The sequence below is a fragment of the Terrapene carolina genome, unplaced genomic scaffold (genome assembly GCF_002925995.2).
Source record: "Terrapene carolina triunguis isolate 2854851 unplaced genomic scaffold, T_m_triunguis-2.0 Scaffold68, whole genome shotgun sequence".
NCBI lineage: Eukaryota > Metazoa > Chordata > Testudines > Emydidae > Terrapene > Terrapene triunguis.
In genome coordinates this window covers 19,245,468-19,269,950 of record NW_020664419.1, presented here as the reverse complement: position 1 = coordinate 19,269,950, position 24,483 = coordinate 19,245,468, and the positions used below count along the sequence as shown (strand labels likewise).

Here is a 24,483-nt window from a genome sequence, read left to right as displayed (position 1 = left end):
GACCATTGAAACATTTCATTTTGATAGTGTTGAATAAATTAATTTATACAATGTCAAAAAATTATATTTGATAATTCAGCATTATCAAATTGATTCTGCAACAATTAATATAATATGAAAGTTTAAATGACATGATAAAATCATAATTAAACATTTTGATATTATCAAAAAATTAGAAAGTCAAAACCAATCATTTTGACTTTTTCCCATCAAAAATGTAATTGAAATTGACACATTCCCATAAAATTTTTTGATTTTGTTTAAACTGCATTTTTCAACAGAAAACTATTGTCAGGAATTTTTCAGTCAGCTCAACCCTAGACTCCTCACAATACCCCTGATATTATCACTAAGATCTGCCTACAATCTACATTTCCTTTCATACAGAAAATAATAGTAATCAATTAAGGGCCAGATTCACCAGTATGCTCTGGGTGCTTTGTGCTCCTCTGGTGATGCAAAGTAGCTGCTGCACCTGCAAGCTTTATTTAACTGGTCAGTATGCTCCAGCTGTTTTGCATAGCTCTAGCGTTCTGCAAAGTAGCCAGAGCATGCTAGTCAGGGGCTGTGGCCCTAAAAGTCAACAACAGATTGATATTTCATATCTGCAACTCACTAGAGAAGTCACGCTGGGTAGCATTTTAATGGCTTTATGGTTTTATCTCCATGCATGATATTTTTAAATTTAAAAAATCCCAGACAAAAATCTATGTTAATTTGGAGTTAAGAATTTAAAATAAGGTCATGTAGAGCAGAATTAAGGATGTTTTGGTGCTTCAACTGTTTATTTCCATACTTTAACGAGTCTGGATTTCTTTACATTTAACCTTGACTCTGAAGTTCTGGGGTTTATAACGCCTGCTTTGGGAATAATTACAACAGCTCTAAATAGTGCTGTATTCTTAAATTACTGGTACATGTTCTCAGTTTAATGCAGTTCCTGTCTCCGAATATTATACAGTGTTGTCGTGGGCTGGCAAACTCCGCTTCGCTGGACGAAAAAGAAAGACTCCATCACTCAGACCTCGTCCAAGCCTCACTCGTGGGCGGCAGAGCCGCAGAGACCCCCTCAGACTTTCAGACCAGGATCATCATGCAGCAGTGGTGACGAGCAGCCTCAGTGGTGGTGTCTGAGAAGACTGGTCGCAGCTGCCTAGTCTCACACACCCTCGGGGCAGGAGGGTTTTGCTTTGTGCGTTTCAATGAGACGCTTAAAGAATCTCCCTCATTCACGGGCTCTCATCAGCCTGGGACGTAGCCCCGGGCGGACTACAGCTCCCAGCGTGCACCGCTCATCAGGCATTACACCCTGGGACCTGTAGTCACCACAGAGAGCCGCACCCCTCTTCACCCTGAGCTCGTCTCTCTCCACCGACTTCCCCTACGTTCTTCCCCCTGCTAGCTTTAGTGGTCCCTCCCAAAGTTCCATACAGAGCACTTCGGGAAAGTCCCATCCACGGGAAACTGGGGGGAGGAGAATAAAACATCAGGAAGGCCTGTGAGTGATGTTCTGTGCAACCAATCACAGAGAAGCTATTGAACAAATAGCCAATGGTGGGAGGCGGGGGCGGGGTTGGGCGTTTAGCTGTGCGGGATTAGAAAATGCTGAGTGGTTGGTGCTGCGCCTGCGCGAGGGGGGGGTATCGTCGTGTCCCTTCCCTGAGCGTGTCGGTGGCGGTGGCTGCAGCGACTGCTGTGGGGAGGGGCGAGCGGCCGGAGGCAGGATGGAGAAGGCGGCCGGGCGGCGCTGAGCCGGAGGGAAGTTGTGTGAGGGGAGGCTTCGGGATTGGGGGAGGCAGGCGGCCTGAGAGAGCCGAGGCGGCGGCGGGGATCGTGTGGGGCGGCCGGGGCTTGGGCTCCGGCTCCGCAGGGAGGCAGGCAGGCAGGATGGAGCAAGAGGAGATCCTGAGGAAATTCATCCAGAGCGTCCAGGCCATGAAGGACACGGACCACAATGGGGACGACAACTTCGCCAGCGACTTCATGGTGAGGGGGGTGGGAGCGCTCAGCTCCCGTCTCTGCCTGGGGGCAGGGGAGAGGGTCTCGTGAGGGCTGGGCAGGAGAAGCGGGTGGAGAGGACGGAGCCGGGGGGGAGGGGAAGGAGTAGCAGCATCCCCCGGCGTGAGCTGCCATTGTAGCCCCCTGCCCGTGTCCTAAGCTCTCCTGTTGTGTAAGCCGGAGCCGGGACGTTGCCCCAGCCCCGGTTTGGGGGAGCGGGCGCTGGCCTGCAGGAGATGCCTCTTGTAAGGGCTGCTCTTGCGATCCCCAGCCTGAACCCTTCCTTGGGAGGAGATAGGAGAGTGGATCCCCGTGAGTGCCGTCTCGCTAACCACGTCAGTCTGCTATTGTAACTGCAGCCTAGAACCTCCTCTCCCGAACCCAGCCCCTTTCCTGAGGCGATAAGGAGGGTCCTGGGTACTCTAGGTGGGGGTGCTGTCTTGTTCCTTTCCATGATATGTCTTTGTGGCCTCTTCTGTCGGCGATAGTGGGGGTCATAATGGCAACTTTGGATAGACTGGCATCTTCTGCCCTCAGGTATTTGTCGTTGTAACTCCCTTTTGATCCTTTCTGAGAAAATATGGTAGGTGTGTTCTTGGAGGCTAGCATCTTTCCCTCAACTCCCCCTCCCACTGCAACCCCAGGCTGTATCCCTCATCCTCTCTTCCTTTGAGATCACTTCACCAACAGCCTTCCTGTAGCCTCTGTGTGTGTGCATGCAGGAGGAGAGGGGATATAATCTAGAACCAGGGTTATTCACTGCTTGTTTCCTTTATTTGTTGTTCTTTATTCTGACTATTAAAATGCTTGAAATGATTTGATCGACTGAGTGGGTGATCTGAGCTGGGAACAATAGTCATGATTAGGTGGATATGTCAGTGTGACTTTAAATTTTGTTTAAACATTTAATATGGAAATATAATTTAACCTGCTTTTGGGGTGGTGGGTTAGCAGACTGCATGTACAATATGCCGCTGTAGCCTGTTGTATTACCCGGTGGGATTTAGAATAAAGATGTATTTTTAGTCTTCTTAGATCTCGTTTTGATAATGGTCTGGGAACAAAAAAATCTTGACGTAAATGTCACATCAGGGATTGTCTGAAATGCGGGGAGGAGGCTGCGGACATTGTGCAAGACTCAGGGGCGTTGGGAGCACTTTCAGGTCTGAGGAATGGAAGAGGAAGTGGACTTTGGGAAGTAACTATTTCATACAGAGTGGGCAGGGTCGGGGTGGGAAACAAGAATACCATTTGGGAAGGATTTTACTGATCCTGGGCCACTGAAATAGCCATACAAATAGGGAAGGAAGGAGGAAACCACATGTAAAATCGAGATTGATTTAAGAGGTGTAAATTCTTAGTTTGCTTTACTTTCCTTGAAAATTACATTAAAATGTTACCTTAAATCTATTGGACTCCAATCTTTTTAATCTGTTTAACTTAATCTTGAAAATGTGAGTAATTAAAGGAACCCCTGTTTAGCACACAGACTGACATCCAGTTACATTATGCTGGTAAGGCTGACCATTGTTCTAAGTAAAGGAAGTGTGTGTGTGTGTATGTGTGATATACATATATATATAAAAAAAACAGAAATGGAAAAAATATGTAAACTGAATGCTGTAAACAGGATTGGATTTAGCCTTTTTACAGAGCTAATACGTGACCATATAAGAACTACTGTATTTTATATTTGATCTGGCAGCCCAGAATTAAAGTTGCAGTATACTAAGAGATACCAACTTAAAATAAATATGTAGTAATGTTTTTTACTTACTATTATAAGTAACATTTAGGTTAAGAAAGATTTGAAAACGTTTGTGTTGTGCATTTGACAGCACTCTGTATAATTAATGTTGCTATTTTCAGCTGTGTAGTTGGTGATCTTCCTCTGTTTTTATGGAAGTTACACATAGCAGCAAGCATGGAAAACATTTATAAAAAAAAAACCAGGAAAATATTATTGTAAAACCACAAATTCACTGAGAACTGAAGGGCAGGTGTACTACCTGAAAGAACTCTCAAGCCTTCAGGAGAGTGGGGGGTGGGAGAGACTAGATTCAAAGTTCTTGATGTCCTTTTTAACATTTTCTGTTCATAACTCAACTGCATGTTTCTATTTCTGAGAAAAAAAACTTTGAATAATGTGTTAAAGGAGAGTTGGGGAGACAGAATATTGTGGTTAAAGTATTATAGTACTATACGGAAGGACTTTTCTTTAATGTTTATCTGTATGTTACACAAGCAGATGTAGAGGGGTCTGACCACAAGAATGCAAACTCTCTGTGTAAATAGTTTGTCATTGTATGGCAACTGCATTTTTTGCCACACCTATTTTACGTAGCCACATTAAAGCTTCTGTCTTTGAGATTTTGAGGGAATGGAGAAGGGTGAAGAGGAGATGGTAAGAGAAACTAACGGGAGGAATAGTCTCTCCTCCTCTGCATCTTCTCTCCTTATCTTTAAAACTGAAGGAGTGATTTTTTGGGGGGGAGGGGAGGAGGAGGCAGTGTCTTCACAGTATGGACAGGAAGTACTGTTTCTGCTAAGCAGTGGCAAGTTGATGGAAAAGGAATTGCTGTTACTCATCACTACTCTTCCAAGCCAAAGCAAAGTCTAAAAATAGAAGTGGAGTGGTGGATGAATGCAATTGAAAACAGTTCTTTCTTTTCATGTCTTATTTCTTTCCTTAGATTATGATAAAGTGGCCTATATTAGTTTATTCAATCAAGATTAAAAAGACTCGCTACTTTATAGATAGATGTCAGGGATTTGTTGGGAAGAAAAGTTAAGGAAGATGATGTGGATATATGGTAGATTTAACTAATAACCTACTAATCATCCTGGATGTATATAGACCTTAAAAGGCAAAAATGTTAATAAATTTGACAGCCTAATAATGCTGTGCTGATATAACTGAAAACGTATCCCAGTTTGGAAGAATGAAACTAGAATGTAGTATGATTAATGGAACAGATAGGTGCAATATAGGACTGGAAGGGACCTCGAGAGGTCATCTAGACCAGTCCCCTGCACTCAAGGCAGGACTAAGTATTATCTAGACCATCCCTGATAGGTGTTTGTCCAACCTGCTCTTAAAAATCCCCAATGATGGAGATTCCACAACCTCCTTAGGCAATTTATTCCAGTGTTTAACCACTCTGACAGTTAGGAAGTTTTTCCTAATGTCCAACCTAAACTGCCCTTGCTGCAATTTAAGCCCATTGCTTCTTGTCCTATCCTTGGAGGTTAAGAAGAACAATTTTTCTCCCTCTTCCTTGTAACAACCTTTTATGTACTTGAAAACTGTTATGTCCCCTCTCAGTCTTCTCTTCTCCAGACTAAAACCCAGTTTTCTCAGTCTTCCCTCATAGGTCATGTTTTCTAGACCTTTAATAATTTTTGTTGCTTTTTTCTGGACTTTCTCCAATTTGTCCACATATTTCCTGAAATGTGGCGCCCAGAACTAGACACAATACTCCAGTTGAGGCCTAATCAGCGTGGAGTAGTGCGGAAGAATTACTTCTCTTCCACAATACTCCTGGTAATACATCCCAGAATGATGTTTGCTTTTTTTCCCAACAGTGTTACACTGTTGACTCATATTTAGCTTGTGATCCATTATGACCCCCAGATCCCTTTCCGCAGTACTCCTTCCTAGGCAGTCATTTCCCATTTTGTATGCGTGCAACTGATTGTTCCTTCCTAAGTGGAGTACTTTGCATTTGTCCTTCTTGAATTTCATCCTATTTACTTCAGACCATTTCTCCAGTTTGTCCAGATCATTTTGAATTTTAATCCTATCCTCCAAAGCACGTGCAACCCCTCCCAGCTTGGTATTGTCCGCAAACTTTGTAAGTATATTCTCTATGCCATTAGCTAAATCATTGATGAAGATATTGAACAGAACCGGACCCAGAACTGATCCCTGCGGGACCCCACTCGTTACGCCCTTCCATGATGACTGAACCACTGATAACTACTCTCTGGGAACGATTTTCCAACCAGTTATGCACCCACCTTATAGTAGCTGCATCTAGGTTGTATTTCCCTAGTTTGTTTTATGAGAAGGTCATGCGAGACGGTATCAAAAGCCTTACTAAAGTCAAGATATACTGCATCTACCACTTCCTCCCCATCCACAAGGCTTGTTACCCTGTCAAAGAAAGCTATCAGGTTGGTATGACATGATTTGTTCTTGACAAATCCATGCTGACTGTTATTTTTCACCTTATTATCTTCTAGGTGTAGGAATGCAAGGAATACTTACAAGGTATGATATAATCCAGGCGTCGTTGGCTAGTCTTTCACAAAGAGAACCAAATCCACTTGGACATAAGTAAATTTGATTTTGATAATCATACTTCCAAGTACAAAACGTGCCAGTACTTTATTAGCAGATTGCTTGTGAAGTGTTGCATATGTACAGTCTAGCTGTAAGTGAACAGTGTTACTCAGCATTGTTTATTGAAAAGAGTAAGTGTGCTTGCTACTGTACAAACATAGAAAGTATGGCCCCATCCTTGGTTTCTACAAAGTGTCTGTCTATCTATCTGTCTATGAGAGGTTGAAGGTCAAAGCTTTCTATGGCAGTGGTGTGAACAATATTTTGTGGATTATCATTGAAAGACCTCAAGAAATAAGAATTTTGATTGGTTTTTGTACCCTTTTTTTTTTCCAGTTATGGCAGCAGCTTAAACAGATTTTCTATTGATTCCTTATGTAGTGCACTTGGCAAAGAGTGCATTTGTTTCGTGTATCATTCATGCCATCAACTTAGATTACTATAACTGTGGGATCATTCAGTCTGACTCAAAATAACGGATGAAATATGAATGATGTGTGGCAGTTAGCACTCAAGCATTTGAGTAAGTCTCTTGCTAATCTATTGACAGGTTTCAGAGTAGCAGCCGTGTTAGTCTGTTTCTGCAAAAAGAACAGGAGTACTTGTGGCACTAATAAATTTTTATCTCTGGTAGAATCATAGAATATCAGGGTTGGAAGGGACCTCAGGAGGTCATCTAGTCCAACCCACTGCTCAAAGCAGGACCAATCCCCAGACAGATTTTTGCCCCAGATCCCTAAATGGCCCCCTCCAGGATTGAACTCTCAACCCTGGATTTAGCAGGCCAATGCTCAAACCACTGAGCTATCTCTCCCCCTTATTTGAGCACAAGCTTTCGTGGGCTGTAGCCCACTTCATCAGATGCATAGAATGGAATTGACTTAAAGGTGGCAATTTTGCAACAGAAAAGCTTCCAAAACAAACTCCAACGAGAAACTGCTTAACTTGAATTAATATGCAAACGAGATACCATTAATTTGGGCTTGAATAGAGACTGGGAGTGGCTGGGTCATTATACAAATTTAATCTATTTCCCCATGTTAAGTATTCTCACACCTTTTTGTCAACTGTCTGAAATGGGCCATCTTGATTATCACTACAAATGTTTTTTTTCTCCTGCTGATAATACTTCTTAGAGTTGGTATGGCAACTTCCACCTTTTCATGTTCTCTCTCTGTGTGTGTGTGTGTGTGTGTGTAATCTTCTTACTGTATGTTCCATTCTATGCATCTGATGAAGTGGGCTGTAGCCCACGAAAGCTTATGCTCAAATACATTTGTTAGTCTTTAAGGTGCCACAAATACTCATGTTCTTTTTGCTAATCTATTGTTACAGTGCTAGCAGAATTGTTAAGGGTGTCAGACGTACAGAAATAACAGTTATGATTATCTGGGTAAAACAGCACTTACACATAACAGATGTTTTACTTTTAGGCCCTGATCCGGCAATGAGTTCTGCGCAGGTAGGCCCATTTGTCTGCCCAGAGTTCCTTGCAGTGAACGTTCGTTTGTAGATTCAAGGTAGAAAAATCACCCTAGTTTTGATACTCTGAATTTATGAAAATAAGCGTAACAGACTGTCTAAACAATCAAACTTGTAAAAAGCTTTCCTTTAATACAGAGATCTGTATGTAGTTACAAGATAAATTACACATCCCATATAGTTTCATATATTTTTGTACTGTGCAATTAGATCAATACTACAACTAATAGAAATAGCTTATCTTCAATGTAGGGTCAAATTCAGGATTTCCTAGCAGCTTGTGCAACCCAGTTGATTACGAGATTGCTCAGATTGCAAGTTAATGAAAAATTTGGCATATTATCTTAAGAAAGAAGTATTAAATGGACTGTTGATTTGAAATCAAGACAATAAAATTTTTTTTAGCTTCTGGTGCTACACCGGCCTCAGTCTCCTTGCCATTTTCTGTGTTCACAATCATCTGTTCCTATTCTTGAATGTCTTTTCTTCCCTATTGCTTTGTGAAACACCATATAAACAAAAGGGGAAAGTTACTGACTATCTAGGGGTAACAGTGAAATAGGCTATATACAGATCTCCACCTAGAATTGAAAGACTTTCTTCTAACTTTAGATATTACTCTTTAGAAAAGTAGACAAAACGTTAGACAGAAGTAATATTTTGATGTCCTAACCAGTCACAATGAAAGAATACTCAAATACTTTAATAAAGATTATGTGCATTGATAAACAAATTCAGTTTAAATACAGTAGAATCCTTATTTTACAAACTGAGGATTAAGGAGTTCATAAAATAAAGAAGTTATAAAACTGAAAATTGCAGAAAGTATGATTTATAAGTTTCAGCATGTTGAACTGCATCACTTTCTTTTTGGCCTTCAAAGCATTGCAAACTGATTTCCAGTGTACTGAAGGCATTGGAATGTGAAGGGATGTTAACTTGTCCTTCATCAACATCACTTTAGTTATGTGATCTCCATCCCACTTCCACCCCGTCAGGGAAAAATGATTCATATAATGTTTGTCTGTAAGATTGGTGTTTGTGAAATTGAGCTTCTACTGTACTGCGTAAATTCCATAACAGAAGAAAATAATGCAAGTTATCTGCTATAAATAACAGTTTGGCAACACTTTTCTGGAAAGACGGTCTCAATATTAATTTGCTTCTATTGTGAACTTTTTGATGCCAGATACAACTGATGTTCCTCTCAACTGTTTTTCAAATTAAGCAGTTATGTAGGTTGGAAGCTTACCAGAAAAGAGTTGAGTAGTTTGTGTCCAAAAGATAAACTTCTAACTGTTCTGTTTAGACAAAGTAATAGTTGACTTTTTTTTTAATTCTTTCCTTGAGATGACAAATTCAAGGATTCATTCAATTCCTTCTGAGCAGGTTTCATGTTAATAACATTTAGGGTTAAATATAAATGCACAAAGCTGCTTCTCTGTTTTTCTCATGTGGACTTGCATAATCTACATGTTGAATTTTCAACAGAATTAACTTTAACCTATTAAGAAGGCTTTAGCAGAGAGAAGATGCTAAAAATCAGATTCATGACTTTTTTATCCTTTGTGTTTTACCTAAGAATGGTTAACACATTCTCTCTATCTAGTGATATGTCAAAATCAGATATGACCAAACATTGTAACTGTCTTGATACTAACAAAGGGTTCAGACTTGTAAGGTGCTGAGCACTTTCATCTCCCTCTGAGTTCAATGAAAATTGAAGGCATTCATTATCTTGCAGGAACTGACCCATAATTATATTACATAACTGATAATTTTAACAAACTTTATTCTTACAGTTGTTCTAGTAAGCCACATGCAGTTTTATTATTTGTAAATGTACATCAAGTGTGTCTAAACTTGGAGGGCCAAAAATGGACCTACTTTGACCCATATTGAAGTACTTGCCTTCAACATTTCCTCACGTAGTACATCCTTCTGTTTTGGGGGTTAGGCAAAGTGTCTATTTTGGGCCTTTCCTAAAACTATGTAAATACGCCATCACATGTAATCTCACTGGGATTAGTATGGTCTCATAAAAGAGAGAAGTGTCCTGTTGAGAGAGGCTGGATACTTCTATGAATTGTATTTTAGTATTTAAACATGACTTCTTTTACTAATTTTTTTTTTTAAATAACATTTCTGTCAAAACTCTTTCCAGTCTGACACACCTTTTGGTTGTAATTCAGCTAAAGTTTCATTATGAACAATTTTAATAGGAAAGGCCAGTTATAACATGAGCAGTTGTAAGGGTCTCTTTGCTAGCAATGTTAATAAACTTTTACTTCTGTCTGGAACAATATGATTGAATAATAGTTTCAATAACTCTTATGTTAGGGGCATCCGAAGCTTTGTGGAATGGTATTTTTTTAAAATGGCTATAAAAATATAATTTTCAGTGGACAGCTTTCAGCTTTAGTCAAATTAGAAGGAAATCATTGCTGTGACTATTGTTTCAAACGTGTACAGATGTGACTTTTGATGGGGGGGCTGGGTGACAAGCATCCAGAAAGCTGCTGTGGTGACCCCACTTATCTTTTGTGTTATCTTATACTGCATAAAATCATTAAATTAAATCTTGCTTAACATGACGTTACCATGTGAAATCTTGTGATCGCTGATCAAAACTGTGTAATAGCTATTTAAGGCAAGAAGAAAAACAGCAGCAGATCTCACGGTACTTAAAGGTTTTTATTATACAAGTGATACAAGAATATGTTCTCTGTGTTTAAATCTTTAAAGAAAGTGGGAAAGTCTAACTTTTTTTGTTTTCACATACTAAGGTTTTGCTCTTGGCGAACAAGTTTTGTGATATTGCTAATTTTGCTGGATCATTGACAAATTGTAGACTGATCTGGCAGTAAGTGACATACCAGCATATTTAAGTAGATCATCTCAGATGTAAGAGAAATATACAATATTCCCTGTGGCCCCAGTCAAGCAAGGTTCTTCAGCATATGCTTAATTTTAAGCACATGCTAAGTGCCTTGCTGGATTGGGGCCTATAGTGGGTAATGTCAGTGGCTACAATTCAGCAACTTTTATATAGCTTTACCACATTGTCGCAGAAATACACTATCAGGATCAGTTTGTAGAGCAGGGATCGGCAACCTTTCAGAAGCGGTGTGCCGAGTCTTCATTTATTCACTCTAATTTAAGGTTTCGTGTGCCAGCAATACATTTTAACGTTTTTAGAAGGTCTCTTTCTATAAGTCTATAATATATAACTAAACTATTGTTGAATGTAAAGTAAATAAGGTTTTTAAAATGTTTAAGAAGCTTCATTTAAGATAAAATTAAAATGCAGAGCCCCCTGGACCAGTGGTCAGGACCCAGGCAGTGAGAGTGCCACTGAAAATCAGCTCGCGTGCCGCCTTTGGCACGCGTGCCATAGGTTGCCTACCCCTGTTGTAGAGTTTATTTTTCTTGCAATAAATGTCAAGTCATAATCTTGGCAAACTGTATAATTGAGGATTGCTTAATCTGAACATTAATTTGTGAAATATGTACAGTTTAACCTACTTTTGAGTAGTGCTTATAGCTGTGCTAATGTTGGGGGGGAAAATAAATAGATAAATGTACCTCATAGTTAACAAGGTAAGCGACAAACTAAGCACACAGTAATAAAAAAATGTAATAGGTCCATTAACATGTCACTAACGGAACCCTTGTTGAACTTATTTTTTTTTTTTGCTCCGTGGTATCTTCTTTTCATCTAGGATTGATGGGCGCTGAGGTGCAAAGCGGTGGAGATTGTACTGCTTCAGTTTGTGCTTTACCTGTTATGTGGATGGGGAATCTTGATACTGAGAAAAAATAGTAGTAATGCCTGAGTTGGTGCTGTCATTCTAGGTCAGGGGTTCTCAGACTTTTGTACTGGTGACCCCTTTCATACAGCAAGCCTCTGAGTGTGACCCCCCCATATACATTATAAACACTTTTTTATATATTTAACACCATTATAAATGCTGGAGGCAAAGCAGGGTTTGGGGTGGAGGCTGACAGCTCACGACGCCCCCATGTAATAACCTCATGACCCCCGAGGGTTCCCGACCCCCAGTTTGGGAGCCCCTGTTCTAGCTTGTTCAGATAAGGAAAAAGTGAATGTAAGGGAAAGGCAAAGTGGCAGCAGTAGCATGAGTATATGTTTGCAGAACTCCACTATAATTTGATTTCCAACTCACGTTCTTCTTGGTCTTCTCCTGAAGTAGCCCGGCATGCTGAATGTCTCTGAGATTTGTGTGCGGTAATTGCCACTTTTGTCTTTGAGGGAATTTTTGAGCTGGAAGTTAGCCAATACTGTTAGTAGAAAGAGAAAGTATGTTTAAACAAGCAAAAAGACAAACTAAACCACCAAACTTTTCAATAGCAACAAGCTTTGTTAAGCAGGGGAAGGGACAGATGGTGATCTGGCTTGGGAGACTTGTTGCCTCGACTTTCTACCCTGTTTGTGCTATAAATTGATCTCATTACTTCCTTAAAGATAATTTCATTTGTGGTAAGCAAGTTATGAGGTGGAGGGAAGTATGGTGTGGTTTATAGGACAGATTATTGTGATGGAAAATTCTCTCTGAAAGTAAACCCCAAATGAGTTGAGTCATCAGTTATAAAATGAAGGGACCCAATGTGGTCAACAGCTGACTATATAAGAAGAGTAAAGCTGTGGAGAACAATATGAAATGACGTAACCTAGGAGTAGGAGTGCCAGGGTGGATTTAAATCACTAGTCATGAAGACTCGATTTAATCATGGATTTCTACATAAAAGTGCATTGTTGTTGGTTGTTATACCCTTAATACATATTCTTCACAACTCAGAGATAGATGTAGGTTTCATTTTTAGAAGGTACACACTATACATTTTTAAAGTGATTTATTTTGAAAACTTTTCAGATTAGTTTTACAGCTATATCAGAAAATGAATGATTGGTTTCATTTACCAAAGGTAAATGAAGCAGATACTTATGAAGTCATTGGGAGGTGAACTACCTCCAATTCAACAGGTTAATCTTTAATATTTGGAGGATTTTCTTGCCATGCTGTATTAGGAGGAGAACATCACCAGCCAGATATTTAAATTGTTTTATTTAACTAAAACAACGTTGCATATTGTGGAGTTTTTTCTTCAGCAGCAAACATATAATATTTTAACAAAACAAGCATATGAATTTTTGAATTTAGTTAAACATTCAAGTTTTTTAAAATCAGGTTTGTTTTTGTTAAAATTGTTTTTAACCAAAATAGTTAAATGAAATATTTAAAAAAAAAATTAAATCGACTGTCAGCCAGGCCCACATGAGAAACTTAAAATATTGGCTTCTACAGCTAACTCAGTCATCTTTACCTTCATTTTCCTGTTTGTTCATAATCTGGAAAAGAAAAACAAGCTTTCCTGCTTTTTCAGGTCCCAAATGATTTCTCAGTTTGGAATTAATTAGTCCAAAGGAAGAAAATGTTCTTTCTACACCGGCAGAAGAAGCTACTGCTGTTGAAAGTGAGATTATCACTTCAACAGTCTCTGAATCCAAGTGCTAAGTGACTACCACCAGTTCACTGGTTTGCTGACGATGTTTTAAAGAAAGTCAAACATATATTTCTTGAATGGTTCTTATTCCCAAACTGGTCTCTTTTACGGCCTGCTGTCATTATAGGTTTTCCCTTCTAGTAAGAGAATGGTATGGTAGATCTCAAATCAATGAAGGCTACACTCAGAAAGACCTCAAGACTTCTGGAATATGCTGCTCAAACAGTTTCATTTTTGTTTCTACTGCCTGTCCCTCCCTTTTCACATTTCTCTCCAGACTTCTTGTCCAGCTCTATTCCGCCCCCAACAATCTCCTATACATTGAACTTTTTGAAAATGTGCACTTTTAGCGAGAGGTAAGGGATTGACTCTGTGTATACAAATTTGCAGAGGGACAATAGGGTTGAGGTCTGTTATTTCTCACCTCTATATTTATTTAAAAACATTTTTGATATTAACAAGCATGTCATCTCTGGAGACACAAACCCACAGTTTGAGAACTGCAAAACTAAGCATCTCTGATGGTATCTTCTAGCCTGAGCACTGAGTCCCATTTCGTAGATAGAAAGATTAACCTAAGTAATCTATACATAAGCCCCTGGAATGCCATAAGATTGGGTGCATAATCCGTGAACTATTGGAACTCATTTACAAAACTTTTCTTAAACATTACATGAATATATTCTCATACTATAGAATTAGAATTTATAATCCCTATTCCATGATGCATTATAGCTCAAATATATCTTAGTTTTAATTAAGATATCTTTAGATAGGTTTTTTCCTTAAAAAGCATTTTATCCAAAAATCAACTTTTTTTTTTAATCATTGATTTTTATCCACCCTGAGGAGTGCCAAATGGGACAGAAAGGGACAACGTAAATATGTGTGCTTCTTTCATCCAGGAGGAAACTTTTAGGTATGCTGGGCTAGTAGGCATATGTCTTTTTCAAAGAGTGATTGGCAAAACTCTATGGTTGTAGGGCCAAATTCTGCTGCTTCTGATTACCCCAAAAAAATCAAGAGTCAGTGTTTTTGAAGGGGTTTTACTGGTATTCAGAATTGCCTCTAGGGAAGGAAGGTTATATTATAGTTCTTTCAAAATTTCTTTGCTGTATTTCCCCTGATTATTTGGGCTGCATGGATTAGACAGTAAAGATCAACTGCATTGAGACTGGTCTTTTCTAGAACAAACACAAGAGTAGGAAGAACAAGTTAGATGGGTTTCTTCCATGTTAGGAATGGGGCATGGAAGAAGACAGTGTAGGAAGCTTGCATTCTACTTTCTGTGCTGTCTTTGTGAATAAGCAGGACCTCAGTCTCAAGGGATGTTGATACGGCATTGTATGTGAACACTTAAAATACCCTGTTTCAGTATTTGCTGGTGTATCTAATTCAAATTTAACGCTCAGTTTTTAAATTTGTACCTGAAACCTGGGGGTACTTGTGGAAAGGCCCTTGTAACTGATAGAAGGATGTACTGTTAATGTGTAGCTTTTACTAGTGTGGGACAGAATCTGGATGCTAGATGATCTTACCCTTATCAAACAGGAAATATTTTTTGTTGCATCCTCTTGTTCACTATCCTAATCAGTGTTCATTGATTGCTTTTTCTGGCATCTTTTGAAATTTGAAGAGATTGGACATAGTGTTTAAAAAAAAAAAAAAATGCAGATACTGCCTATTGCTGCGTGCCTGGCTAGCTCATTGTTAAACTCAGGCTTCTGAAATGTTCTTGTTCAATGTAGGGAATCTAATTTAGTGCCTTCATTAGCAGTGGATCTGATAATCCTGAAAAGTGCTTGATCTGGATGAGCCGAAGAACGAGGAAACCAGTTGGTAGAAATTGAACTAGACCACCTAAGGGCTTGGCTACACTCAAAACTCCAAAGCGCTGCTGCGGGAGCGCTCCCGTGGCAGCGCTTTGAAGTGCGAGTGTGGTCGCGGCGCCAGCGCTGGGAGAGAGCTCTCCCAGCGCTGCAGGTACTCCACCTCCCCGAGGGGATTAGCTTACAGCGCTGGGGCACTGTTTACACTGGCGTTTTACGACACTGTAACTTGCTGCGCTCAGGGGGGTGTGTTTTCACACCCCTGAGCGAGAAAGTTGCAGTGCTGTAAAGCACCAGTGTAGCCAAGGCCTAAATTATAAGCCCTCTCAGGCAGGGGGTGTTTTCTTTTTCTTTTGTGCAGTTTCTAGCACAGTGGGGCCCTGATTTTTTTTACAAATAAAAAAAGATCTGTACAGTTTTGTTCTTTCAAACTGGGTGTGGAAGCAGAGGTTATTTCCCCTGATAGACAAGTTTTTAGTCTTAGGGCTAGTAAGAGCTCGGTACATTTTTAGGCAGCCCAACTGCTTGTCAAGTTCTTTTCTGATAATCATATCAGAAGCATGTTATTTTTTTATAAGTACTGTTACAATTAAACATAAATCAACTTGTATTTAAAAACTGATGTAGGTCTTCATCTGTTACCTCCGAAAAGGAAGAATAAAATGTAAGGGAGAGAAAGGGAACACACACACTCAGGTCATGGTTTATCACAGGAAGGAAGGCAGAAAAAGAATGAAGTAAAAAAAAAAAAAGGTATCTATCAGGGGTACCATTTATCTCGTATGTTGTATGCTTTGAGTCTCAAACCATTTTTGCATCTCCTAACCCAGTTGTGAGAGGTCTTTCCTTGCGTGTGCTGATGCTTTCAGTGTTTGTTTCATGCAGTGACGTCTATTTGTCACACATGAGGGTGATGTGTAGCTGCTCTTTACTTGTCTGTCCGCAGACATATGAAAACCACATCTGCTTGGGATGATTGGACCAAAAGCAGTTATTTTACCTTGCTTCTTGGCAGTGCAGTCCCCTCCCCCCCCCCAGTTGCCATGGAGCACCTTCTGGGATTAAGATGCAGGGATTTTTGTTGTTGTTGTTCTGAATAATTCATTTAGAAGAATTGATAGGCTGAGGAGAAAGCAAAGAGCTGTCTGAATAAATGGCACTGGCTCGTTCATGTGCTTTCCCATTGGGGATGGACTTCGTTAGCCAATAATTGAATAGCCTTGATGTTGTGGCACTAGTTGAAGTGAGATTCTGAGGCTTGTTGGTCACTTTTTCTGGAGTTACTAGCTTTGCTCTGATATATTTGCATTTAGATGAGTAGGATCTGGGGCTGATTGGCTTGGTTAGTAGGGTGGTATTGCCGTCTGTCTGTTCAGTGGCTGCTGTAGTCTGACTTCTCTATGGCCTGGAAGTCATAAGAATGGCCCTGCTGACCAGTAGCTATCTAGCCCAGTATTCTGTCTTCCAACAATGTCCAGTGCCAGATGCTTCAGAGGAAGTGAAAAGAACAGGGCAATTACCGAGTGATCCATCCCTTGTAGTCCAGTCTCATCTTCTGGCGGGCAGAGCATTGGTTTGCGTCCCTGACCATCTTGGTTAATAGCCATTGATGAACCTATCTTCCATTAATTTATCTAATTCATTTTTTGAACCTAGTTATACTTCTGGCCTTCAGAACATCCCCTAGCAATGAGTTCCACAGATTAACTGTGCGTTGTGTGAAGAAGTATTTACTTATGTTTGTTTGAAACCTGCTGCCTATTAATATTATTGGGTGACTCCTAGTTTTTGTGTTTTGTGAAGGGGTAAATAACACTTCCATATTCACTTTCTCCACACCGTTCATGATTTTATAGACCTCTGTCATATCCCTCCTTTGCTTCTTTTCTAACCTGAACAGTCCCAGTCTTTAGTCTCTCCTCATGCGGAAGCTGTTCCCTACTCCTAATCATTTTTGTTGCTCTTCTCTGTACTTCTACCAATTCTAATATGTCCTATTTGAGATGGGCCAACCAGAATTGCACTCAGTGTTCAAGGTATGGGTATACCGTGGATTTATATAGTGGCGTTATATTTTCCATCTTATTATTATCCCTTTCCTACTGGTTCCTAGCATTCTATTAGCCTTTTTGACTGTCGCTGCATGTTGAGCTGATGTTTTTGGAGAGCTATCCATGATGATTCCAAGATCTTTCTTGAGTGATAATAGCTAATTTAGAGCCTATCATTTTGTATGTATAGTTGGGACTTTTTTCCAGGGTGCATTACTTTGTACGTATCAACATTAAATTCCATCTCCCGTTTTGTTGCTCACTCACCCAGTTTTGTGAAATCCCTTCTGTAACTCTTAGCAATCAGCTTTGGATTTAACTATCCTGAGTGACTTAGGGCTTGTCTACGCTGGCAATTTACAGTGCTGCAACTTTCTCACTCAGGGGTGTGAAAAAACACCCCCCTGAGCGTAGCAAGTTTCAGCGCTGTAAAGCGCCAGTGTAGACAGTGCACCAGCACTGGTAGCTATGTCCCTCGTGAAGGTGGGTTTTTTTAAGAGCACTGGAAGAGCTCTCTCCCAGCGCTGCACCGCGACCACACAAGCCAGCGTTGCCAGTGTAGACTAGCCCTTAGTATCATCTGTTAACTTTGCCACCTCACTATTCACCGCTTTTCCAGATCATTTTACGAATGTGTTGAGCAGCTCAGGTCCTAGTACAGATCCTTGAAAGATGTAAACAGCAGTGTCTCCCCATTGTGAAAACTGACCATTTATTCCTTCCCTTTGTTTCCTGTCTTTTTAACCAGTTACTGATCTGGGACCTCCCCTCTTAGCCCATTGCTGTTTACTTTGCTTAAGAGCCTTTGTCATGAGTGCATGGAGCTTGATTCTCACTGGGTTTTGCTAAAAAGGTAGATTGGAGAGGATGGGGCTTGCCTTTGTTTCATAACTGTCTTTTTAATGCTTGGTGACCATTGAGGTGTGCTTGGCCAGAGAAGGCACTCTCCAGTCCCTGACTTCTAGAGGAGCCATTGTTTTTCATCTTTCCCCCTCTCCCCCCCCCCCCCCATCTGATGTCCTCTTCTTGGGGAGTTTCTGTGTTGTTTGTTTACTCAGATCAGGTTGACCAAGCTGTTTCACTTCAGTGATTTTTCTCAGTTGGACTGGAAGTCTGCAGCTGCTTTTGCTACTGAAACTGAGATCCTGTCTATGCAGTTGTTGGATAGGCCAACTCCGTATTTCTGGCAGTCACTTTCTCAGCATGCCACTTGGTATCTGCAGAGTACTTTCACGAGGACTGTTATCCCAGAGGTGAATCCCCCCCCCCTTTTTTTTTATTCTGTGGGTGCGATTTCTGTGCAAACAGGCAGGTGGCTGTACTGGAGGTGTTTAGTAGACATTCCTTTCTGACCATGAGTACAGACCATTTCCTGGTGTTTGTGTCAAAGTGCTGCATTATCCTTCCCTCACAGATCTCCTTGATGCTTACTGGAGGACTCATTTATCCATTGAAGGCTGTATGCTCCTGGCTTGGGGGACACTATACAATCTTCTTCTCCCTAGGCACTCAAGTGACTTCCATGGTAGATTTTTGTGTAGTATTGTAGTGACTAATCACTTTGGGAACCATGTTGCTCATAGTGTGTCTGGGCAGTGCCCCCTTCTGTCTTCTGCTTTGTATATGTTTCACTTTTAATTTGCCCTCATTTAAATTTTTCCACCCCCCTGGCTTTTCCATGTTTTGGGGTGTGGTTCTCCCCTTCTCTCTCTCTCCCCCCCCCCCCCCCAAACAGGGCAACAAGGTATAATGCCTGGACATGGCCTGTTCCCTTGTTGTCCAACTGGTTCTGAAATCTCATAAGGGGAGAAAAATTGGCAGGTTGTGAAGGGTTTGATGTGTTCGTTTTTCTGTGTGTGTTGACTGTTGTGTCAGCTTCATATTGATTATACTTTCTGTAAGTAGACTAAATAATTTTGACACATTGTGATTGACTTGACCTGATGTATTTAATGTTTTGAGTGAAATTGGTGACAGAAAAACATTAGTGATCCATGTATAATGCTGGAACATTATTTTACTTATTTGTTTGTGTGTGCAACTTCATAATGTGTAGCTTATATAAGCCCGTTTGGCGTGTTTTATGTCTCACATATGGTGTTAAAGGTTTTTATTTCTTTTTTTCTACCTAATTATTTGAATGTTCTCTCTCCTACCTCAATATTCTACTTCTCTTTTCTAACTATCCCATTTAATCTGTTAATTTGTTAGTCTCTAAGGTGCCACAATTACTCCTGTTCTTTTTGCGGATACAGACTAACACGGCTGCTACTCTGAAACCTGTCATTTAATCTCTATTACCCTTTCATATATAAGGCTTGAAAATTTTACCAGGCAACTAATAGCTGGAAGACTAAACTGAAATGAGCTCCAAAGAGAGACTCTCTCTCCCCCTCCGCCCCCAAAAGGGGGGCAGAACCAAACCCAAAATGCTGGGAAAGTGACACCGCTGGGATTTGTACTAGAGTGCGGTCCCTGAACCCTGCTCAGAGCAATAAGTTTCACAACCTCTGGCAGGTGTCATTGGTGCCAAATTTGAAGTTTCCTAATCTCTCTGGCTACTAGAAAGGAAATGAGTATTATTCCTCTGTGTTGCTTTCCTTCTACCCAGAGCCCTCCTGGCTGCTACATGGGGGTTGTTGTATTTGGGTGCCTGCTAACCTAGCACTTCTTCGATCTGTGTTTTGGGTAATCCATCCTCTCTAGTGAATACCAGCATTACCTGCATCTCATATTGCTCAGAGGCTTCACAAAGCTGCAGCAAGGTAAGTAAACCTGTTTTACGGTTGCTTGTAGGTTTCCCAAAAGTCAGAAGAGAAAACTGACAAAACTGGTTTTTACTCTGTTATGGAGACATGGATAGTGACCCATAGTCAAGGTGTATCGTAGGTGTGGTGTGTTATTTTTTTTTTATTATTTTTTTTTTTTTTTTTTTTTTTTACCCTCTGACAAGAGCTTAAACCCTCTCTGGAGCTGATGTGTATGTTTGCTTAAATAAAGGGGATATAGAAAGTACACCTGGAGAGGTATGTAAAGCTCTGAAGGTGTATTGATTACTGGCAAGCACTCTCGGGAGTGGGAAGAAGTAAGCTGCCAAATACTACTTTAGGAACTTTGTATGGTTGTATTCGCCACCAAATGTCATACTCCTTTGCTACAAAAATTATAGTACTCTTCTCTCGCCCCCCCCCCCCCCCCCAAAAATTCAAAAATTGCATGGATGTCCGTATATCCTTGCTATGAAAAGGACTTTGGATTTCAGAAAACTTTTTAGCTAGCTTTACAAAAATTGGTAGTTTCAACTTTTTGCTGCCTTTTGCTCAGTGAAAACCAAGATGCCAATTTTTCAGCTGTCTGGACAGGTTTCCCTAGCTAGGAAAGTGGCTGACCAGGAAAAACTGCCAGTTCTACCTCAGGTATAAGCTCTCTATGGCTGTTAGGTCAAAAATTGGTGCTTGTTGGAATAGGATTTGGACCATAGAGCAGCCCTCTACTGCTTGAGCTAAAGGAGTAACTCCTAGTTGGTAGCAGTAATAGGCTCTTATCCTGCTATGTGGACCAGCCACTGGGGTGGGAGGGAACACAACATATACCAGCAGTGTTATACTTGCATTCAAAATAGTATTTGGCCTAGGTGCACTGGACTGGGAGCCTTCCATTCTACTCCTCCTGGCCAATGGGTGCATTGGGCGGAGGCAGCGCAGATTTGATTTAAATCACTAGTCAGGAAGACTCGATTTAATCATGGATTTCTACATAAAAGTGCATTCTTGTTGGTTGTTACAACCTTAATTCATATTCTTCACAACTCAGAGATAGATGTAGGTTTCATTTTTAAAAGATACACACTATACATTTTTAAAGTGATTTATTTTGAAAACTTTTCAGATTAGTTTTACAGCTATATCAGAAAATGAATGATTGGTTATTTCATTTACCAAAGGTAATTGAAGCAGATATTTATGAAGTCATTGGGAGGTGAACTATCTCCAGTTCAACAGGTTAGTCATTACTATTTGGAGGATTTTCTTGCCATGCTGTATTAGGAGGAGAACATCGCCAGACAGACATTTAAATTGTTTTTTTTAACTAAAACAATGACATTATGTATTCTGGATCTTTTTCTTCAGCAGCAAACATATAATATTTTAACAAAACAAGCATATGAATTTTTGAATTTAGTTAAACATTCAAGTTTTTTAAAATCAGGTTTGTTTTTGTTAAAATTGTTTTTAACCAAAATAGTTACATGAAATATTTAAAAAAAAAAAAAAAAATTAAATTGACTGGGTCTGCCAGGTCAACATGAGAAACTTAAAATATTGGCTTCTACAGCTAACTCCGTCATCTGCACCTTCATTTTCCTGTTTGTTCATAATCTGGAAAAGAAAAACAAGCTTTTCTGCTTTTTCAGGTCTGTTATTTCTCACCTCTCTATATTATATTTTATTTTATTTATTTATTTATTTATATTTAAAACATTTTTGCTATTAACAAGCATGTTATCTCGAGACACAAATCCACAGTTTGAGAACTGCAAAACTAAGCATCTCTGATAGTGCTCAGTCTAGAACAGACTTGGGCAAACTATGGCCTGCGGGACCGTCCTCCCGGCCCGGGAGCCTAGTCCCTGGCCCCTCCCACACTGTCCCCCCTCTCCCGCAGCCACGCCACTGTGTGCTGATGCTCCCGCTGGGCAGCGTGGGGAGCGCAGCTTGCTTTGGCCAGGAGTCATGGCTGCGAGCTCCTGCTGCTAGTAAAGGGGCGGGGAGCTGGGGGGTGGGGGTTGGGTAAGGGAGTGGGAGGTCCTGGGGGGCAGTCAGGGAGGAGGGGGCAGTTGATGCGGAGGTTCGGGGGGGGGGCGGTCAGGGGATGTGGAACAGGGAGGGTTGGAAGTGGGAGTCCCGGGAGGCCTGTCAGGCAGTGGGGATGTGGATAGGCGTCAGGAGGGCAGTCAGGGGACAGGGACCGGGGGGGTTGGATGGGTTGGGGGTTCTGAGAGAGGCGGGAAATGGGAGGGGGTGGATGGGGGCAGGGGCCAGGCTGTTTGGGGAGGCACAGCCTTCCATACCCGGCCCTCCATACAGTTGTGCAACCCCGAGGTGGCCCTCGGGCCAAAAAGTTTGCCCACCCCTGGTCTAGAAGATACCGAGTCCCATTGGGTAGATAGAAAGATTAACCTAAATAATCTATACAGAAGCCCCTGGATCCCCATAAGATTGGGTCCCTAATCCATGAACTATTGGAACTCATTTACAAAACCTTTTCTTAAACATTACATGAATATATTGTCTCCTACTATAGAATTAGAATTTATAATCCCTATTCCATGATGAGATATCTTTGATCTATAATGTATCTTAATTATAACTGTCTCTAGATAGGTTTTTCCCTCAACAAGCATTTTATCAAAAAAATCTGATTTAAATTAAAAACCATTTTTTAAAAAAAATCCATTGATTTTTTTATCCACCTTGCTGCCTGGCCATGCCTCCGCCTAGCAGCTGAGTGAGGGGGATGTCTCTGCTTCCAGGGAGCCCCACGGTAAGTGCTGCCCAGAATCCACCTCACCCCATCCTGTGCCCCAATCCCCTGCTCCCTCCCACACCCAAAGTCTGCTTCTAGGGTGGGGAGGTGTGGAGTCCGGTAGGGAGCCTGCCATCCCCGCCATCCACAGGACCCGCGGGGCCCCTGGGCCTCCCCCCAAGTTATAGTCACTGGTATTTTTAGTAAAAGTCATGGACAGGTCACAGGCCGTGAATTTTTTTTTCCTGTCTGTGACTTTTTACTAAAAATACTTGTGACTAAAACGTAGAATTAATAATTATTCGCACTTCACGACCCTTATTGAGCAAGGCCTCATGCAGCTGCTCTAGGGGTTTCACTCTTCCCTGTTTACAGGTAAAGTAACTGAGAGCTACAGAGGTAAAATAAGGTCAGTTTTGACAGAGCTGGGAGTAAAAATTTCAAAAGTGCCTTATTGAGGTAAAAGCCCAAATCACAATTTCAAAAATGAATTATGCATTGAGGAGGCTTGGTCTACACTTAAAACTTAACATCTGCATAGCTATGTTGGTCAGGGGTATGGAAAAACCCCTGACTAACATAGGGCTATCCTGACACAACCCTGCAATGTAGATGCAGTTACGCTGACAGAAGCATTCTTTTAGCATAGCTAACATTCAGTGAGGTGGTGTTCTGACACTGGCAGAATAACTCCTTCTGTTGGTGTTTGCTGCTTCTACACTAGGGTGCTATGCTGGCATGGTTTTGCCAGCGTATGCTAGTCTATAGTGTACACATAGCATAAGTTTAATTGCAAGTCAATGGGACTTAGGTTCTTAAGTCGGGATAAAAATTTCAAAAGTGCCTGTCTCTAGTATGCCAAAAGCAAATGTCATCTACTAAGGCTGTCTTAGCACTAGCACTTTTGTTGGTCAGGGAAGTATTTTTTTCACACCCCTGACTGACAAAAGTTCCACTGACAAAAGCACTACGTCAGCAGGAGACGCTCTCCTGCCGACATAGATACCACTGCTCATTAGTTGTGTTTTTAATTATATCGGTATGAGAGCTTTCTCCTGCCGACATAAGTGTCAACATGGGAGACCTTCCAGCGGCACAGCTGCAGCAGTACAGCTGTGCTGCTTTAAGGCCCATATTGTAGACATAGCCTTAGCCACACTGCCTCTCAGATACATTATGTCTAATCTGTCACTGGCAATCTTCTGTAAAATGGAGCATTCTTGCAGACATAACTCTCCACAACAATGAAACATGCAGATGAATCAGAGTACCTTTAACTGCATGATAATCTGTTTGAGGGTGTGGTTATGATGTTGGGCTGGTACCCAAGAGAAATGGGTTCTCTCCCTGCTTCTGCCACAAACATCCAATATGATGTTAAGCAAGTAATTAAACCACACCTTTCATATTTGACCACTGATTTATAGTCTTTTGTAATCTTGTTTTGCAAAGTAAGGTTTGCTTTTTAAACATGTCAACTAAATGGATCACAGTTTACACAGAATTTAGCATTTGGACAGTTAAGTTGTCATGTGTGATTAAACAAATTTACTGTTAGTCCCATGCTACCCATCTTTGAGGTTCCTGCCACAGTTAGTCTTTTAGAGGTTGATCTGTGGTACTACATATTTTTACATTTTCTCAGGAAAATAATAAAGTTTCTTCTCTTTAGTAAATGAATAGAAACTAAAAACATCAGTTTGACCCTCTCTATGTCCTTCTTTGA

The 24,483-nt window shown here is 40.8% G+C and overlaps 1 protein-coding gene across 2 annotated transcripts in view; it reads left to right on the top strand.

Moving 5' to 3' along the window:
• The first annotated feature begins 1,795 nt into the window (after positions 1-1,795).
• PTPN12 (protein tyrosine phosphatase non-receptor type 12) overlaps positions 1,796-24,483 on the top strand; it is a 148,538-nt gene continuing 125,850 nt past the window's right edge. The window contains exon 1 of one of the 2 annotated variants that reach the window (XM_024196972.3): positions 1,796-1,986. In XM_024196972.3, coding sequence (XP_024052740.2) covers positions 1,888-1,986 — 99 coding nt within the window. In that variant the 5' untranslated portion in view covers positions 1,796-1,887. The remainder of the gene's footprint in view (positions 1,987-24,483) is intronic. The other variant, XM_024196971.2, reaches the window with a different exon arrangement.